The 21049-nt window shown below is 48.5% G+C and overlaps 1 protein-coding gene across 1 annotated transcript in view; it reads right to left on the bottom strand.

Annotated features, from left to right (window-relative positions):
* GPC2 (glypican 2) overlaps positions 1-21049 on the bottom strand; it is a 131832-nt gene that overhangs the window by 40227 nt on the left and 70556 nt on the right. The window contains exons 3-5 of the mRNA XM_063930902.1: positions 10946-11123; positions 6994-7152; positions 5359-5672 (exon numbers count right to left, since the gene is read on the bottom strand). Coding sequence (XP_063786972.1) covers positions 5359-5672; positions 6994-7152; positions 10946-11096 — 624 coding nt within the window. The 5' untranslated portion in view covers positions 11097-11123. The remainder of the gene's footprint in view (positions 1-5358; positions 5673-6993; positions 7153-10945; positions 11124-21049) is intronic.

Raw genomic sequence — 21049 nt, 5'->3', positions numbered from 1 at the left:
ACTCGCCTGGCCCAGGCCAGGGCCAAGAGCATGGTTACTCTTCATGTGAGATGCTTCAAATCCACAGATTTGACTGGTTTTAAACCAATGTGATTTGAGGAATCCCAGAACTACGTTGAGATCCCACAGTGCCACTGGAGGCACAAAAGGGGGTTGTATATGCAATACTCCCTTGACAAACTTCTGGACTTCAGGAACTGAAGCCAATTCTTTCTGGAAGAAAATCGACAGGGCCGAAATTTGAACCTTAATGGGCCCCAATTTGAGGCCCATAGACACTCCTGTTTGCAGGAAATGCAGGAATCGACCGAGTTGAAATTTCTTCGTGGGGCCTTCCTGGCCTCACACCACGCAACATATTTTCGCCACATGTGGTGATAATGTTGTGCGGTCACCTCCTTCCTGGCTTTGACCAGGGTAGGAATGACCTCTTCCGGAATGCCTTTTTCCCTTAGGATCCGGCGTTCCACCGCCATGCCGTCAAACGCAGCTGCGGTAAGTCTTGGAACAGACATGGTACTTGCTGAAGCAAGTCCCTTCTTAGCGGCAGAGGCCATAAGTCCTCTGTGAGCATCTCTTGAAGTTCCGGGTACCAAGTCCTTCTTGGCCAATCCGGAGCCATGAGTATAGTTCTTACTCCTCTACGTCTTATAATTCTCAGTACCTTAGGTATGAGAAGCAGAGTAGGGAACACATACACCGACTGGTACACCCACGGTGTTACCAGAACGTCCACAGCTATTGCCTGAGGGTCTCTTGACCTGGCGCAATACCTGTCCCGTTTTTTGTTCAGACGGGACGCCATCATGTCCACCTTGGTATTTCCCAACGGTTCACAATCATGTGGAAAAACTTCCCGATGAAGTTTCCACTCTCCCGGGTGGAGGTCGTGCCTGCTGAGGAAGTCTGCTTCCCAGTTTCCACTCCCGGAATGAAACACTGCTGACAGTGCTATCACATGATTTTCCGCCCAGCGAAAAGTCCTTGCAGTTTTTGCCATTGCCCTCCTGCTTCTTGTGCCGCCCTGTCTGTTTACGTGGGCGACTGCCGTGATGTTTTTCCCACTGGATCAATACCGGCTGACCTTGAAGCAGAGGTCTTGCTAAGCTTAGAGCATTATAAATTTACCCTTAGCTCCAGTATATTTATGTGGAGAAAAGTCTCCAGACTTGATCACACTCCCTGGAAATTTTTTCCTTGTGTGACTGCTCCCCAGCCTCTCGGGCTGGCCTCCGTGGTCACCAGCATCCAATCCTGAATGCCGAATCTGCGGCCCTCTAGAAGATGAGCACTCTGTAACCACCACAGGAGAGACACCCTTGTCCTTGGATATAGGGTTATCCGCTGATGCATCTGAAGATGCGATCCGGACCATTTGTCCAGCAGATCCCACTGAAAAGTTCTTGCGTGAAATCTGCCGAATGGAATTGCTTCGTAGGAAGCCACCATTTTTACCAGGACCCTTGTGCAATGATGCACTGACACTTTTCCTGGTTTTAGGAGGTTCTTGACTAGCTCGGATAACTCCCTGGCTTTCTCTTCCGGGAGAAACACCTTTTTCTGGACTGTGTCCAGAATCATCCCTAGGCACAGCAGACGTGTCGTCAGGATCAGCTGCGATTTTGGAATATTTAGAATCCACCCGTGCTGTTGTAGCAGTATCCGAGATAGTGCTACTCCGACCTCCAACTGTTCCCTGGACTTTGCCCTTATCAGGAGATCGTCCAAGTAAGGGGTAATTTAAGACGCCTTTTCTTCGAAGAAGAATCATCATTTCGGCCATTACCTTGGTAAAGACCCGGGGTGCCGTGGACAATCCAAACGGCAGCGTCTGAAACTGATAGTGACAGTTCTATACCACGAACCTGAGGTACCCTTAGTGAGAAGGGCAAATTTGGGACATGGAGGTAAGCATCCCTGATGTCCCGGGACACTATATAGTCCCCTTCTTCCTGGTTCGTTATCACTGCTCTGAGTGACTCCCTCTTGCTTTGAACCTTTGTAAGTGTTCAAATTTTTTAGATTTAGAATAGGTCTCACCTAGCCTTCTGGCTTCAGTACCACAATATAGTGTGGAATAATACCCCTTTCCTTGTTGTAGGAGGGGTAATTTGATTATCACCTGCTGGGAATACAGCTTGTGAATTTTTTTCCATACTGCCTCCTTGTCGGAGGTAGACCTTGGTAAAGCAGACTTCAGGAGCCTGCGAGGGGGAAACGTTTCGACATTCCAATCTGTACCCCTGGGATACTACTTGTAGGATCCAAGGGTCCTGTACGGTCCCAGCGTCATGCTGAGAGCTTGGCAGAAGCGGTGGAAGGCTTCTGTTCCTGGGAATGGGCTGCCTGCTGCAGTCTTCTTCCCTTTCCTCTATCCCTGGGCAAATATGACTCTTATAGGGACGAAAGGACTGAGGCTGAAAAGACGGTGTCTTTTTCTGCAGAGATGTGACTTAGGGTAAAAACGGTGGATTTTCCAGCAGTTGCCGTGGCCACCAGGTCCGATGGACCGACCCCAAATAACTCCTCTTCCTTTATACGGCAATACACCTTTGTGCCGTTTGGAATCTGCATCACCTGACCACTGTCGTGTCCATAAACATCTTCTGGCAGATATGGACATCGCACTTACTCTTGATGCCAGAGTGCAAATATCCCTCTGTGCATCTCGCATATATAGAAATGCATCCTTTAAATGCTCTATAGTCAATAAAATACTGTCCCTGTCAAGGGTATCAATATTTTTAGTCAGGGAATCCGACCAAGCCACCCCAGCTCTGCACATCCAGGCTGAGGCGATCGCTGGTCGCAGTATAACACCAGTATGTGTGTATATACTTTTATATGATATTTTCCAGCCTCCTGTCAGCTGGTTCCTTGAGGACGGCCCTATCTATAGACGGTACCGCCACTTGTTTTGATAAGCGTGTGAGCGCCTTATCCACCCTAAGGGGCGTTTCCCAACGCGCCCTAACTTCTGGCGGGGAAGGGTATACCGCCAATAATTTTCTATCGGGGGGAACCCACGCATCATCACACACTTCATTTAATTTATCTGATTCAGGAAAAACTACAGGTAGTTTTTTCACATCCCACATAATACCCTCTTTTGTGGTACTTGTAGTATCAGAAATATGTAACCCCTCCTTCATTGCCCTTAACGTGTGGCCCTAATAAGGAATACGTTTGTTTATTCACCGTCGACACTGGATTCAGTGTCCGTGTCTGTGTCGACCGACTAAGGTAAACGGGCATTTTAAAACCCCGACGGTGTTTTTGAGACGTCTGGACCGGTACTAATTGTTTGTCGGCCGTCTCATGTCGTCAACCGACCTTGCAGCGTGTTGACATTATCACGTAATTCCCTAAATAAGCCATCCATTCCGGTGTCGACTCCCTAGAGAGTGACATCACCATTACAGGCAATTGCTCCGCCTCCTCACCAACATCGTCCTCATACATGTCGACACACACGTACCGACACACAGCACACACACAGGAAATGCTCTGATAGAGGACAGGACCCACTAGCCCTTTGGAGAGACAGAGGGAGAGTTTGCCAGCACACACCAAAAAACGCTATAATTATATAGGGACAACCTTATATAAGTGTTTTCCCTTATAGCATCTTTTTATATATTTCTAACGCCAAATTAGTGCCCCCCCTCTCTGTTTTAACCCTGTTTCTGTAGTGCAGTGCAGGGGAGAGCCTGGGAGCCTTCCCTCCAGCCTTTCTGTGAGGGAAAATGGCGCTGTGTGCTGAGGAGATAGGCCCCGCCCCTTTTTCGGCGGGCTCGTCTCCCGCTCTTCAACGGATTCTGGCAGGGGTTAAATATCTCCATATAGCCCCCGGAGGCTATATGTGAGGTATTTTTTGCCAAAAAATAGGTTTACATTGCCTCCCAGGGCGCCCCCCTCCCAGCGCCCTGCACCCTCAGTGACTGCCGTGTGAAGTGTGCTGAGAGCAATGGCGCACAGCTGCAGTGCTGTGCGCTACCTTAAGAAGACTGAGGAGTCTTCTGCCGCCGATTCTGGACCTTCTTCTCTTTTCAGCATCTGCAAGGGGGCCGGCGGCGAGGCTTCGGTGACCATCCAGGCTGTACCTGTGATCGTCCCTCTGGAGCTAATGTCCAGTAGCCAAAGAAGCCAATCCATCCTGCACGCAGGTGAGTTCACTTCTTCTCCCCTAAGTCCCTCGTTGCAGTGATCCTGTTGCCAGCAGGACTCACTGTAAAATAAAAAACCTAAGCTAAACTTTTCTAAGCAGCTCTTTAGGAGAGCCACCTAGATTGCACCCTTCTCGGCCGGGCACAAAAATCTAACTGAGGCTTGGAGGAGGGTCATAGGGGGAGGAGCCAGTGCACACCACCTGATCCTAAAGCTTTACTTTTTGTGCCCTGTCTCCTGCGGAGCCGCTATTCCCCATGGTCCTTTCAGGAACCCCAGCATCCACTAGGACGATAGAGAAACTCTAATTATGGTCCCACTGATACAGTTCAGGGAACGGAAGCCAACGCTCTGGTTGCAGCCAGTTCCAGCACTTTGCTTGCGCAGCTGATCAGGCATCCATTTTGCTTAATGTTCCCCATTATACCTCTACTGGGCTTACAGAGCGTTTGGGAATATGACAGGATCTGGGTGCCCACATAATTAACATGATGGTAAGCAGCTGTCAGTGTATATAGGCCACACTATAATAATTGCACAGTGTATATCCCAGAAGCATTAATTACTTGCAAAGTGACACTTCAATTAGTTAATGTGGTGGGTATAAAGATAAGACCATCTGATCAGCCCAGCACTATGGGGGCATGAAAGTATGATGGTCACTGGGTATTAAGGACCCGGTTCAGAAAGCATTGCAAATTCTGCTAAGTAGCCTGGGGGCTACCCAGCCGCCTCTCCACTGCGACCTCGTTGAAATTGCGGTTGCACCACAATTTCAGCGTGATCGCAGAAAGTTGGTTAGCCTCCTGCCGGCGCAGCCTGGCTGCAACGGCAAGAGGTCCGTCGCCATCTTTCTGTTCGGATCGGCTGTGTGTGACGTCACCCCGAACACACCCAAGCCACGCCCCCGTTCGTCTGCCACCGCCTCCGTTTCTCCGAAGCCGCCCCTACAACACTCCCTCGCATCATCTTAGTAATTTTTGCCGTTGGAACGCTAGTTGCGATCCAACCTGAATAGGGCCCACTGACCCTTAGAGAAGGGATTTCCCCTGTGTGCCAGTAATTCCATTTGCGTCCCGCTCTGAATAAGGTCCTTACGCTGCACTTTAGATCAGACATGCCTTTTGGTACCTCTCGATGAATCTCCATTAACCAAAATAGTTTGCGCTGTACATCCCCCCGAAATCAAACCTGTAGACGAAGTTTCCGTGGGGTGTCCCCGAAGGGCCGCAGCTCCTCGGCTCTGCGGCCCGCGCAGTCCATGTAGTCGGCACTCAGCTCGTAATGAGGGAGCAGCAGGCGTAGCGTGCGCTCCAGCAGCCCCACCCAGAACTCGGAGAGGGCGTCGGCCAGCCTGGGGGCTCCTCCCCCCATGTAATAAGCTCGTAGCTCTGAGAAGAGCGTGCTGAAGAGAGCTGCATTCTGGGAGTACAGGCGCCCATAGGACAGGACAAACATGGCGGAGAGAGAGTGCTCGGAGGAGTCCAGGAGAGCCAGGAAGAACTCTGTACAGAGAGGAACATCGTGTGACAAGAGAGCAGTGTAATCACGCACATATACAGGGCATCGTCTGCACTTTATCTCTCTCCAAGGCTCGATACATCTCCCCAAAGTCCTAATAAATTGATAGACTGCATTACTTTAGGCAGTACTCTAATCAGACAGCTACGACCAGTGGGGGCCCTCCCCCTCCCCAAGCCCCTACCCCGCTGTAGCAATCACTACTGCACCATCTGACTGTGAGGTCAGACAGGTAAGGTCGACACATATGGTCGACACAACTTTTAAGGGATTTTTTGCATTTTGTTACACTTTTTTAATACTTTACCATCCACGTGGACTACGTTGGCGCAGCGAGCCACGCATGGGGACGCGGTACACTAATTGGGGTTCCCTGTGCTCTAACGGTGAAAAAGCGACACCAAAACAATAAAAAAAAGATGCGTCGACCATTTCCCGTTTCGGCCTTTTGTATCGGTCAACCTTTTCCTGTATCAACCTTTTTCCTGCGTCGACCTTTCATAGGTCGACCTTTTGTCAGTGTCAACCAAATGCATGTCGACAACATGGGGTCGACCTAATGACTGTCGACCTAGATATTTCAGATCCTCTATACCACCTCCCATTGCAGTGCAGTGGTTGCTTTTATTCATTGTCTAGGAACAATTATTTTCCCAGGCCTCTATCACTCATGTAGACTGTATACAGTATATATTATATATTTATTATACCCATGGAAGCGCGAGTTATAGTGCAAGGGTAGGCACCGTGTGGCCCTCCGGCTGCTGTGCAACCACATCCCAGCATGCCCTGCCACCGTTATGCTGTTAGATCATGCTAAAACTGTGGCAGGGTATGCTGGGATGTGTAGTGCCACAGCAGCTGGGGTGACACATGTTGCCTACCCATGGTATAGAGCATGGGTCTGCAACCTGTGGCTCTCCAGCTGCTGCGGCACTACACATCCCAGCATGCCCTGCCTCAGTTTTAGCATGCCTTAAAAGCAAAACTGTGGCATGGCATGCTGGGATGTGTAGTTCCACAGCAGCTGGAGAGCCGCAGGTTGCAGACCCATGGTATAGAGCAGGGATGGGGAACCTTTGGCCCTCCAGCTGTTGTTGAACTACACATACCAGTATGCCTTGCTACAGTTTTGCTATTTGGCTATGCTAAAACTGTTGCAGTGCATGCTGGGATGTGTAGTTCAACAACAGCTGGAGGACTGGAGGTTCCCCATCCTTGGGATAAAGTAACCATAACATAGAGCAGAGGTGGATGAAGATAAGGGTGAAGTGATAAGCAATGGATAGCGTGGTAGACACTTACCCTGGAACTTCTTTCTTGCCCCGGTTAATACCCCCATGGGGTAACTGACACTCTCGTTCACAATACGGGCCAAGTCCCTCACGCTCTCCTCGCTGAGCCTCTGCTCCGTCTCACTGGGACAGCACGTGTACTCCTGGGGACATATGCGGAGGTGCTCCCCTACAGGACACACCGGGAACAGCAAACAGTTCAGAATATGCTACACATCATATATACATGGAGGTATATTTTCTAAAGGTCGATTTTGTATGTTTTTGTTCGATTTTAGATCGATGTTAAATCAATTTCAATCGATGTTGGGCTTCCAGGGTTAAAGCACACATTTACTAGCAGGTGATTTTTTTATATTCATTTTCAAATGTTAGTAAATGTGTGTTTTAACTAGAAATGAGCGGATTCGGTTTTACTCGGATTTACTCGGTTCTCAAAACGGCATCTTATTGGCTATTCAAAACACGTGACATCCGTGAGCCAATAACATGCCGTTTTGAGAACCGAGTAAATCCGAGTAAAACCGAATTCGCTCATCTCTAGTTTTAACCCTGGAAGCCCAACTTCGATTAAAATCGCTTTAACATCAATTTAACATCGAACAAGGCATACAAAACCGACCTTTAGTAAATATACCCCCTGGTGTCCCAATGCAGTGATATACCAGTAACATGAGTACAGATGGGCATTACACCCGCTGCCACGTAGCAAGCTACTGTGCCAAATACACATCAAAGGTGGCACTAGTACCATTCATATAGAATTACCCTAAAAAGCGTAGTATCGTTTTACACCCCTATAGAAGTCATTTATGTAGCAGATCAATAAATCACAGATTTGCCCATTTGGTAATTAAACATGAAACGGGGGAGGGGTGTCACATGGTCATTCTCCCCTCAGAGCATGGCAAAGGTCAGGGCTGCTTCACCCTTCCTGGGTGTCATCAGTGCAGGACAGGGGATTTCATATGCTATTCCCCATAAGAAGGGGAATTCTACATAGACACAATCTGACGCACTGGTTGTGAACTGTAATCTCCAGGGCTTAAAGTGGGGGGAAACGAGGTGGAACTGAGTTCCACCACCTGTAATGGTAGGGGGAACAAGTTCCACCTCCTCCATTGCCCTGCACAGTAATTCCAACAGAAAAGCCCGCCCCATCACCTATGTCAATAGATGATGCAGGCGATGCTATTGTTACTGATGAGCTGCAGCCACTTCCCCCTTCCTCAGGTCCTGGTGGTTTCATGGTCATCCTCCATCTACAGCCCACCCCTACTGGTACTCACACACGCTGTGGCTGATGGACAGCACTCATCCCCTCCTCAGGTCCAGGTGGCTTCCTGTTCTGGCACGGGGTATGTGATGTCATGCTGTCACCGCTGCTGAAGTGCAGAACAGCCATGAAGAGGAGCAGGGCAGTGCCAAAAACACTAGCACTGGCTCTGCTGGGGCGGGAAGGTGGTGTGGTAAATGAATTCCACCACCTCTCCAGGACCACTTTAAGCCCTGGTAATCTCTAAATAAAGTTCTTGTGAAATGTCAAGACACAGAACCATACATAAGCAGCACTGCACACCAAAGAAGTCAGCATGTTCACTTCCTTCACAAACTCGTTATGGAGATCAACAAAGGCTACTGGAGAACCATGAACTTCTATGAATACAAGAGTGGTCTGCAACAGCAAGATAGTTTTGACCAACTGCGAGCTGCTAATGGGGAGGAAGCACCATCCTGAACCACTGTGTTTTAGAGATTGCAGAATTTTGGCATGGGAGACGGTCCCTGGAAGATGAGGATCGCTGCGGCCGACCTGTGTCAGCCATCACCGAGGACAACGTTGCTGCCGTGCGGGCCATAGTTGAGGTGGACGCCAGGGTGACCATGGCCCAGTTAGAGAAGGAGATTGGCATCTCATCGGGATCCATTCGCTTGATACTCCAAGAAAAGCTTGGCCTGAGCAAAGTTTCTGCACTCTGGGTGCCCCATCAGCTGACTCCAGAGCTGAAGGAGTGACTTGGTGCTGCAACATGCTGGCCAGGTTTGATAGTGGTCACTCAAACTCCGTCTGGGAGATCATCAGTGGTGAGAAATCCTGGATCTACATTTTTGACCATGAGACCAAACAACAGTTGGCCCAGTGGACCACAGTCATAGGTGCACCACCACAGAAGTTCCAACATGAGCAAAGAGTGGCCAAGCAGATGATTGCTGTTTTTGTGGCAAAGACTGGTCATGTAGCTAACATACCACCTGTGCAGCAGTGACAGTCATTGAGGACTGGTACACCAACCAATGCCTGTTACAATTGTTGGAAGCCAGTTCCAGGCGCCGTCCATGAACTCGTGTTGCTCTTCTCCATCATGACAATGCACCTGCCCACAAGTCCAGGAAAGTGGTGGATTTTCTGGTCCATGAGCACATCCAAGAGCTTGGTCATTCCCTGTACAGTCAAGACCTGCCCCTCTGCAACTTCTGCTTGTTCCCACCAAACAAGATGCGTGGGATTTGTTTTGATTCACCGGAAGCTGCAGTGTAGACCTTCATCCAGCCCGTAGAACACATACCTGCTTTGGACTGATCCAGCTGCTTCAACAACTTTGCATAGACTCCTCAGGAGAATGGGGGTCATTCCGAGTTGTTCGCTCGGTAATTTTCTTCGCATCGCAGCGATTTTCCGCTTAATGCGCATGCGCAATGTTCGCACTGCGACTGCGCCAAGTAAATTTGCTATGCAGTTAGGAATACTACTCACGGTTTTTTCATCGTTCTGGTGATCGTAATGTGATTGACAGGAAGTGGGTGTTTCTGGGCGGAAACAGGCCGTTTTAGGGGCGTGTGGGAAAAAACGCTACAGTTTCTGGGAAAAACGCGGGAGTGGCTGGAGAAACGGAGGAGTGTCTGGGCGAACGCTGGGTGTGTTTGTGACGTCAAACCAGGAACGACAAGCACTGAACTGATCGCACTGGCAGAGTAAGTCTCGAGCTACTCAGAAACTGCACAGAGATGTCTTATCGCAATATTGCGAATCTTTCGTTCGCAATTTTAAGATGCTAAGATTCACTCCCAGTAGGCGGCGGCTTAGCGTGTGCAATGCTGCTAAAAGCAGCTTGCGAGCGAACAACTCGGAATGAGGGCCAATACGTTGAAAAAATGTAATGTTCACTTAGGTCCTTATTCAGGTTTGTTAGCAAACCAAAAAAGTTAGCCATTGGGCAAAACCATGTTGCACTGCAGGTGGGGCAGATATAACGTGTAGAAAGATTTCAATTTCGGTGGGGTGTGGTCAAACTTAAATCTAAATTGCAGTGCCAAAATAAAGCAGACAGTATTTACCATGAAGAGAAACAATATAACCCACCAAAATCTAAATCTCTCTGCACTTGTTACATCTGCCCCACCTGCAGTGCAACATGGTTTTGCCCAGTTGCTTAATTTTTTTGGTTTGCTAACAACTCTGAATAACCCCCCTAGTTTGTAAATGAAATACTTTTTCTGCATACGGAAACTCATTACACAAATCTGTAAAATTTGGTAAGGGTGCGAACTGGGGAGCAATTGGCCACCGAGATCCTTGTTCCCTGCCACCCAGGTGGACCCCACTTATCTGGTGGAACGTACCATCACAGCCTCAGGAACAGGTTAACAACGTTGACAAGATCAGATGGAGGTTTGAAACCACCTTGTCTAAGAAAAGGTTGTTTTATTCTAAATGCAACATTCTCCTAGCAGTGGAGTAAGGTAGTATTTTAACTAAGGAACTTTAACTCTTCTAAATTGGGTTGGCTGGAGGGTACAGCCGTCAGCACCAGGTTGAGATGCCAAGGAAAAATTTGGAGCATGTAAAGTGCAGCCAAGACATGATAAATCTGAACCTTGAGCTGAGCTTTAACCCCTATACGTATAACAGACAGTCTTATATAAAAAGGATGTATCACAACATATAGAGCATGGTAAAATACCGGATATGGGAGCACGGACACCTGGAATAGCCCCCAGGCCTCTCTCCCTCAGCTCCCGGGCAGTGTCTAGGCAGCTCCGGACTTCACTGACCACAGCGCTGATTCTTGGTACAGCGGCCAGGAGGAGAAGAAGTAGCCGCGGGCCACACATGACGGCCGGGGACAGAGTGGCAGCAGCCTGGAAGCACAGCAAATAGCAGAATAGTACATTATATCACAAAGCATTAACGGAGAAAGAGACCAGACAAACCTAACTCTACAGGGGATATACAAGGGGACAGAGAGACAGTACAGGGGATATACACAGGGAGCGAGAGACAGTACGGGGGATATACAGGGAGATAGAAAACAGTACAGGTGATATACAGGGGGACAGAGAGACAGTACGGGGGATATACAGGGAGATAGAGAGACAGTACAGGGGATATACAGGGGGACAGAGAGACAGTACAGGGGATATACAGGGAGATAGAAAACAGTACAGGTGATATACAGTGGGACAGAGAGACAGTACGGGGGATATACAGGGAGATAGAGAGACAGTACAGGGGATATACAGGGGGATAGAGAGACAGTACTGGTGATATACAGGGAGATAGAGAGACAGTACAGGGAATATGCAGGGAGATAGAGAGACAGTACATGGGATATACAGGGGGATAGAGAGACAGTACAGGCGATATACAGGAGGACAGAGAGACACTACAGAGGGTATACAGGGGGACAGAGAGACAGTACATGGGATATACAGGGAGATAGAGAGAGACAGTACAGGTGATATACAGGGGGACAGAGAGACAGTACAGGGGATATACAGGGGGACAGAGAGACATTACAGGGGATATACAGGGAGATAGAGAATACAGGGGGACAGAAAGACAGTATAGGGGATATACAGGGAGATAGAGAGACAGCACAGGGGATATACAGGGGGATAGAGAGACAGTACAGGTGATATACAGGGGGACAGAGAGACAGTACAGGGGATATACAGGGAGATAGAGAGACAGCACAGGGGATATACAGGGGGATAGAGAGACAGTATAGAGAATATACAGGGGGACAGAGAGACAGTCCAGGAGATATACAGGGAGATAGAGAGACAGTACAGGGGATATACAGGGGGACAGAGAGACAGTACAGGGGATATACAGGGAGATAGAGAATACAGGGGGACAGAGAGACAGTACAGGGGATATACAGGGAGATAGAGAGACAGCACAGGGGATATACAGGGGGACAGAGAGACAGTACATGGGATATACAGGGAGATAGAGAGACAGCACAGGGGATATACAGGGGGACAGAGAGACAGTATAGATAGAGGATATACAGGGGGACAGAGAGACAGCACAGGGGATATACAGGGAGATAGAGAGACAGTACAGGGGATATACAGGGGGGGATAGAGAGACAGTACAGGGGATATACAGGGGGACAGAGAGACAGTACTGGGGATATACAGGGGGATAGAGAGACAGTACAGGTGATAAACAGGGGGACAGAGAGACAGTACAGGTGATATACAGGGGGACAGAGAGACAGTACAGGGGATATGCAGGGGGATAGAGAGACAGTACTGGTGATATACAGGGAGATAGAGAGACAGTACAGGGAATATGCAGGGAGATAGAGAGACAGTACATGGGATATACAGGGAGACAGAGAGACAGTACAGGGAATATGCAGGGAGATAGAGAGACAGTACATGGGATATACAGGGGGATAGAGAGACAGTACAGGCGATATACAGGAGGACAGAGAGACACTACAGAGGGTATACAGGGGGACAGAGAGACAGTACATGGGATATACAGCGAGATAGAGAGACAGTACAGGTGATATACAGGGGGACAGAGAGACAGTACAGGGGATATACAGGGGGACAGAAAGACATTACAGGGGATATACAGGGAGATAGAGAATACAGGGGGACAGAGAGACAGTACAGGGGATATACAGGGAGATAGAGAGACAGCACAGGGGATATACAGGTGGACAGAGAGACAGTACATGGGATATACAGGGAGATAGAGAGACAGTACAGGTGATATACAGGGGGAACAGAGAGACAGTACAGGGGATATACAGGGGGACAGAGAGACATTACAGGGGATATACAGGGAGATAGAGAATACAGGGGGACAGAGAGACAGTACAGGGGATATACAGGGAGATAGAGAGACAGCACAGGGGATATACAGGGGGATAGAGAGACAGTACAGGTGATATACAGGGGGACAGAGAGACAGTACAGGGGATATACAGGGGGACAGAGAGACAGTACAGGGGATATACAGGGAGATAGAGAGACAGTACAGGGGATATACAGGGGGACAGAGAGACAGTACAGGGGATATACAGGGAGATAGAGAATACAGGGGGACAGAGAGACAGTACAGGGGATATACAGGGAGATAGAGAGACAGCACCGGGGATATACAGGGGGACAGAGAGACAGTACAGGGGATATACAGGGAGATAGAGAGACAGCACAGGGGATATACAGGGGGACAGAGAGACAGTATAGAGGATATACAGGGGGACAGAGAGACAGTACAGGGGATATACAGGGAGATAGAGAAACAGTACAGGGGATATACAGGGGGGATAGAAAGACAGTACAGGGGATATACAGGGGACAGAGAGACAGTACTGGGGATATACAGGGGGATAGAGAGACAGTACAGGTGATATACAGGGGGACAGAGAGACAGTACAGGGGATATACAGGGGGACAGGGAGACAGTACATGGGATATGCAGGGGGATAGAGAGACAGTACTGGTGATATACAGGGAGATAGAGAGACAGTACAGGGAATATGCAGGGAGATAGAGAGACAGCACATGGGATATACAGGGGGATAGAGAGACAGTACAGGTGATATACAGGGGGACAGAGAGACAGTACAGGGGATATACAGGGGGACAGAGAGATAGAGAGACAGCACAGGGGATATACAGGGGGACAAAGAGACAGTACAGGGGATATACAGGGAGATAGAGAGACAGCACAGGGGATATACAGGGGGACAGAGAGACAGTATAGGGGATATACAGGGGGACAGAGAGACAGTATATGGGATATACAGGGGGACAGAGAGACAGTACAGGGGATATACAGGGAGATAGAGAGACAGTACAGGGGATATACAGGGGGATAGAGAGACAGCACAGGGGATATACAGGGGGACAGAGAGATAGTACTGGGGATATACAGGTGGATAGAGAGACAGTACAGGTGATATACAGGGGGACAGAGAGACAGTACAGGGGATATACAGGGGGACAGAGAGACAGTACAGGGGATATACAGGGAGATAGACAGTACGGGGGATATACAGGGAGATAGAGAGACAGTACAGGTGATATACAGGGGGACAGAGAGACAGTACAGGGGATATACAGGGGGACAGAGAGACAGTACAGGGGATATACAGGGAGATAGACAGTACGGGGGATATACAGGGAGATAGAGAGACAGTACAGGTGATATACAGGGGGACAGAGAGACAGTACAGGGGATATACAGGGGGACAGAGAGACAGTACAGGGGATATACAGGGAGATAGAGAGACAGTACGGGGGATATACAGGGAGATAGAGAGATTATACAGGGGGATAGAGAGACAGTACAGAGGATATGCAGGGGGATAGAGAGACAGTACAGGGGATATACAGGGGGATAGAGAGACAGTACAGGGGATATACAGGGAGATAGAGAGACAGTACAGGGGATATACAGGGGGATAGAGAGACAGTACTGGTGATATACAGGGAGATAGAGAGACAGTACAGGAGATATACAGGGGGATAGAGAGACAGTACAGGGGATATACAGGGGGATAGAGATACAGTACTGGTGATATACAGGGAGATAGAGAGACAGTACAGGGAATATGCAGGGAGATAGAGAGACAGTACAGGGGATATGCAGGGAGATAGAGAGACAGTACAGGGAATATGCAGGGGGATAGAGAGACAGTACTGGTGATATACAGGGAGATAGAGAGACAGTACAGGGAATATGCAGGGAGATAGAGACACAGTACAGGGGATATACAGGGGGATAGAGACAGTACAGGCGATATACAAAAGGACAGAGAGATACTACAGAGGGTATACAGGGGGACAGAGAGACAGTACATGGGATATACAGGGAGATAGAGAGACAGTACAGGGGATATACAGGGAGATAGAGTGACAGTACAGGGGATATACAGGGAGATAGAGAGACAGTACAGGTGATATACAGGGGGATAGAGAGACAGTACAGGTGATATACAGGGGGATAGAGAGACAGTACAGGGGATATACAGGAGGACAGAGAGACAGTACAGGGGGTATACAGGGAGATAGAGAGACAGTACATGTGATATACTGGGGGATAGAGAGACAGCACAGGGGATATACAGGGGGTTGGAGAGACAGTACAGGTGATATACAGGGAGATAGAGAGACAGTACAGGGGATATACAGGGAGATAGTCAGTACAAATGATATACAGGGGGACAGAGAGACAGTACAGGGGATATACAGGGGGATAGAGAGACAATACATGGGATATACAGGGAGATAGAGAGACAGTACAGGGGATATACAGGGAGATAGAGAGACAGTACAGGGGATATACAGGGAGATAGACAGTACAGGGGATATACAGGGAGATAGAGATTCAGTACAAGAAATATACAGGGGGACAGATAGACAGTACAGGGGATATACAGGGGGACAGAGAGACAGTACAGGTGATATACAGGGGGACAGAGAGACAGTACGGGGGATATACAGGGAGATAGAGAGACAGTACAGGGGATATACAGGGGGATAGAGAGACAGTACAGGGGATATACAGGGAGATAGACGGTACAGGGGATATACAGGGAGATAGAGATTCAGTACAAGAAATATACAGGGGGACAGAGAGACAGTACAGGGGGTATACAGGGGGACAGAGAGACAGTACAGGTGATATACAGGGGGACAGAGAGACAGTACAGGGGATATACAGGGAGATAGAGAGACAGTACGGGGGATATACAGGGAGATAGAGAGACAGTACAGGGGATATACAGGGGGATAGAGAGACAGTACATGGGATATGCAGGGGGATAGAGAGACAGTACTGGTGATATACAGGGAGATAGAGAGACAGTACAGGGAATATGCAGGGAGATAGAGAGACAGTACAGGGGATATGCAGGGGGATAGAGAGACAGTACTGGTGATATACAGGGAGATAGAGAGACAGTACAGGGAATATGCAGGGAGATAGAGAGACAGTACAGGGGATATACAGGGGGATAGAGAGACAGTACAGGCGATATAGAGGAGGACAGAGAGACACTACAGAGGGTATACAGGGGGACAGAGAGACAGTAAATGGGATATACAGGGAGATAGAGAGACAGTACAGGGGATATACAGGGAGATAGAGAGACAGTACAGGGGATATACAGGGAGATAGAGAGAGTACATGTGATATACAGGGGGATAAAGAGACAGTACAGGTGATATACAGGGGGATAGAGAGACAGTACAGGGGATATACAGGAGGACAGAGAGACAGTACAGGGGATATACAGGGAGATAGAGAGACAGTACAGGTGATATACAGGGGGATAGAGAGACAGCACAGGGGATATACAGGGGGATAGAGAGACAGCACAGGGGATATACAGGGAGATAGAGAGACAGTACAGGGGATATACAGGGAGATAGAGAGACAGTACAGGGGATATACAGGGAGATAGTCAGTACAAGTGATATACAGGGGGACAGAGAGACAGCACAGGGGATATACAGGGGGATAGAGAGATAATACATGGGATATGCAGGGAGATAGAGAGACAGTACAGGGGATATACAGGGAGACAGAGAGACAGTCCAGGTGATATACAGGGGGATAGAGAGACAGTACAGGGGATATACAGGGAGATAGAGAGACAGTGCAGGTGATATACGGGGGATAGAGAGACAGTACAGGTGATATACAGGGGGATAGAGAGACAGTACAGGGGATATACAGGGAGATAGAGAGACAGTACAGGAGATATACAGGGAGCTAGACAGTACAGGGGATATACAGGGAGATAGAGATTCAGTACAAGTGATATACAGGGGGACAGAGAAACAGTACAGGGGATATACAGGGGGATAGAGAGACAATACAGGGGATATACAGGTGGATAGAGAGACAGTACAAGTGATATACAGGGGAAAGAGAGGCGGTACAGGGGATATACAGGGCGATAGAGAGACAATACAGGGGAAATACAGGGGGACAGAGAGACAATACAGGTGGTATACATGGGGACAGAGAGACAGTACAGGGGATATACAGGGGGACAGAGAGACAGTACAGGTGATATACAGGGGGATAGAGAGACAGTACAGGGGATATACAGGGAGATACAGAGACAGTACAGGTGATATACAGGGGGATAGAGAGACAGTACAGGTGATATACAGGGGGATAGAGAGACAGCACAGGGGATATACAGGAGGACAGAGAGACAGTACAGGGGGTATACAGGGAGATAGAGAGACAGTACATGTGATATACAGGGGGATAGAGAGACAGCACAGGGGATATACAGGGGGATAGAGAGACAGTACAGGTGATATACAGGGAGATAGAGAGACAGTACAGGGGATATACAGGGAGATAGTCAGTACAAATGATATACAGGGGGACAGAGAGACAGTACAGGGGATATACAGGGGGATAGAGAGACAATACATGGGATATACAGGGAGATAGAGAGACAGTACAGGGGATATACAGGGAGATAGAGAGACAGTACAGGGGATATACAGGGAGATAGACAGTACAGGGGATATACAGGGAGATAGAGATTCAGTACAAGAAATATACAGGGGGACAGAGAGACAGTACAGGGGATATACAGGGGGACAGAGAGACAGTACAGGTGATATACAGGGGGACAGAGAGACAGTACGGGGGATATACAGGGAGATAGAGACAGTACAGGGGATATACAGGGGGATAGAGAGACAGTACAGGGGATATACAGGGAGATAGACAGTACAGGGGATATACAGGGAGATAGAGATTCAGTACAAGAAATATACAGGGGGACAGAGAGACAGTACAGGGGATATACAGGGGGACAGAGAGACAGTACAGGTGATATACAGGGGGACAGAGAGACAGTACAGGGGATATACAGGGAGATAGAGAGACAGTACGGGGGATATACAGGGAGATAGAGAGACAGTACAGGGGATATACAGGGGGATAGAGAGACAGTACATGGGATATGCAGGGGGATAGAGAGACAGTACTGGTGATATACAGGGAGATAGAGAGACAGTACAGGGAATATGCAGGGAGATAGAGAGACAGTACAGGGGATATGCAGGGGGATAGAGAGACAGTACTGGTGATATATAGGGAGATAGAGAGACAGTACAGGGAATATGCAGGGAGATAGAGAAACAGTACAGGGGATATACAGGGAAATAGAGAGACAGTACAGGCGATATAGAGGAGGACAGAGAGACACTACAGAGGGTATACAGGGGGACAGAGAGACAGTAAATGGGATATACAGGGAGATAGAGAGACAGTACAGGGGATATACAGGGAGATAGAGAGACAGTACAGGGGATATACAGGGAGATAGAGAGAGTACATGTGATATACAGGGGGATAAAGAGACAGTACAGGTGATATACAGGGGGATAGAGAGACAGTACAGGGGATATACAGGAGGACAGAGAGACAGTACAGGGGATATACAGGGAGATAGAGAGACAGTACAGGTGATATACAGGGGGATAGAGAGACAGCACAGGGGATATACAGGGGGATAGAGAGACAGCACAGGGGATATACAGGGAGATAGAGAGACAGTACAGGGGATATACAGGAAGATAGAGAGACAGTACAGGGGATATACAGGGAGATAGTCAGTACAAGTGATATACAGGGGGACAGAGAGACAGTACAGGGGATATACAGGGGGATAGAGAGATAATACATGGGATATACAGGGAGATAGAGAGACAGTACAGGGGATATACAGGGAGCCAGATAGACAGTCCAGGTGATATACAGGGGGATAGAGAGACAGTACAGGGGATATACAGGGAGATAGAGAGACAGTGCAGGTGATATACGGGGGATAGAGAGACAGTACAGGCGATATACAGGGGGATAGATAGACAGTACAGGGGATATACAGGGAGATAGAGAGACAGTACAGGAGATATACAGGGAGCTAGACAGTACAGGGGATATACAGGGAGATAGAGATTCAGTACAAGTGATATACAGGGGGACAGAGAGACAGTACAGGGGATATACAGGGGGATAGAGAGACAATACAGGGGATATACAGGTGGATAGAGAGACAGTACAAGTGATATACAGGGGAAAGAGAGGCGGTACAGGGGATATACAGGGCGATAGAGAGACAATACAGGGGAAATACAGGGGGACAGAGAGACAATACAGGTGGTATACATGGGGACAGAGAGACAGTACAGGGGATATACAGGGGGACAGAGAGACAGTACAGGTGATATACAGGGGGATAGAGAGACAGTACAGGGGATATACAGGGAGATACAGAGACAGTACAGGTGATATACAGGAGGATAGAGAGACAGCACAGGTGATATACAGGAGGATAGAGAGACAGTACAGGTGATATACAGGGGGACAGAGAGACAGTACAGTGGATATACAGGGGATAGAGAGACAATACAGGGGATATACAGGGGGATAGAGAGACAGTACAGGGGATATACAGGGAGATAGAGAGACAGTACAGGCGATATACAGGGAGATAGAGATACAGTACAGGGGATATACAGGGAGATAGAGAGACAGTACAGGCGATATACAGGGAGATAGAGATACAGTACAGGGGATACACAGGGGGACAGAGAGACAGTACAGGTGATATACAGGGGTACAGAGAGACAGTACAGGGGATATACAGGGAGATATAGAGACAGTACAGGGGATATACAGGGAGATAGAGAGACAGTACAGGTGATATACAGGGGTACAGAGAGACAGTACATGGGATATACAGGGGGACAGAGAGACAGTACAGGGGATATACAGGGGGATAAAGAGACAATACAGGGGATTTACAGGGAGATAGAGAAACAGTACAATTGATATACAGGGGTATAAAGAGACAGTACAGGGGATATACAGGGAGATAGAGAGTCAGTACAAGTGATATACAGGCGGACAGAAAGACAGTACAGGGGATATACAGGGGATAGAGAGACAATACAGGGGATATATGGGGAGATAGAGAGACAGTACAGGGGATATACAAGGAGATAGAGAGACAGTGCAGGGGATATACAGGGAGATAGAGAGACAGTACAGGGGATATACAGGGGAATAGAGAGACAGTGCAGGGGATATACAGGGGGATAGAGAGACAGTCAGGGGATATACAAGGAGATAGAGAGACAGTGCAGGAGATATACAGGGGGATAGAGAGACAGTATGGGGGGATAGAGAGACAGTACAGGGTATATATAAGGAGATAGAGAGACAGTACAGGGGATATACAGGGAGATAGAGAGACAGTACAGGGGATATACAGGGGGATAGAGAGACAGTGCAGGGGATATACAGGGGGATAGAGAGACAGTACAGGGGATATACAAGGAGATAGAGAGACAGTGCAGGAGATATACAGGGGGACAGAGAGACAGTACGGGGGGATAGAGAGACAGTACAGGGGATATACAAGGAGATAGAGAGACAGTACTGGGGATATACAAGGATATAGAGAGACAGAACTGGGGATATACAAGGAGATAGAGAGACAGTACAGGGGATATACAGGGAGATAGAGAGACAGTACAGGGGATATACAAGGAGATAGAGAGACAGTACTGGGGATATACAGGGGAATAGAGAGACAGTGCAGGGGATATACAGGGGGATAGAGAGACAGTCAGGGGATATACAAGGAGATAGAGAGACAGTGCAGGAGATATACAGGGGGATAGAGAGACAGTACGGGGGGATAGAGAGACAGTACAGGGTATATATAAGGAGATAGAGAGACAGTACAGGGGATATACAGGGAGATAGAGAGACA

The sequence above is a fragment of the Pseudophryne corroboree genome, chromosome 6, assembly GCF_028390025.1.
Source record: "Pseudophryne corroboree isolate aPseCor3 chromosome 6, aPseCor3.hap2, whole genome shotgun sequence".
In the NCBI taxonomy this organism is placed as follows: Eukaryota; Metazoa; Chordata; class Amphibia; order Anura; family Myobatrachidae; genus Pseudophryne; species Pseudophryne corroboree.
This window is presented reverse-complemented; position numbering and strand designations above follow the sequence as displayed.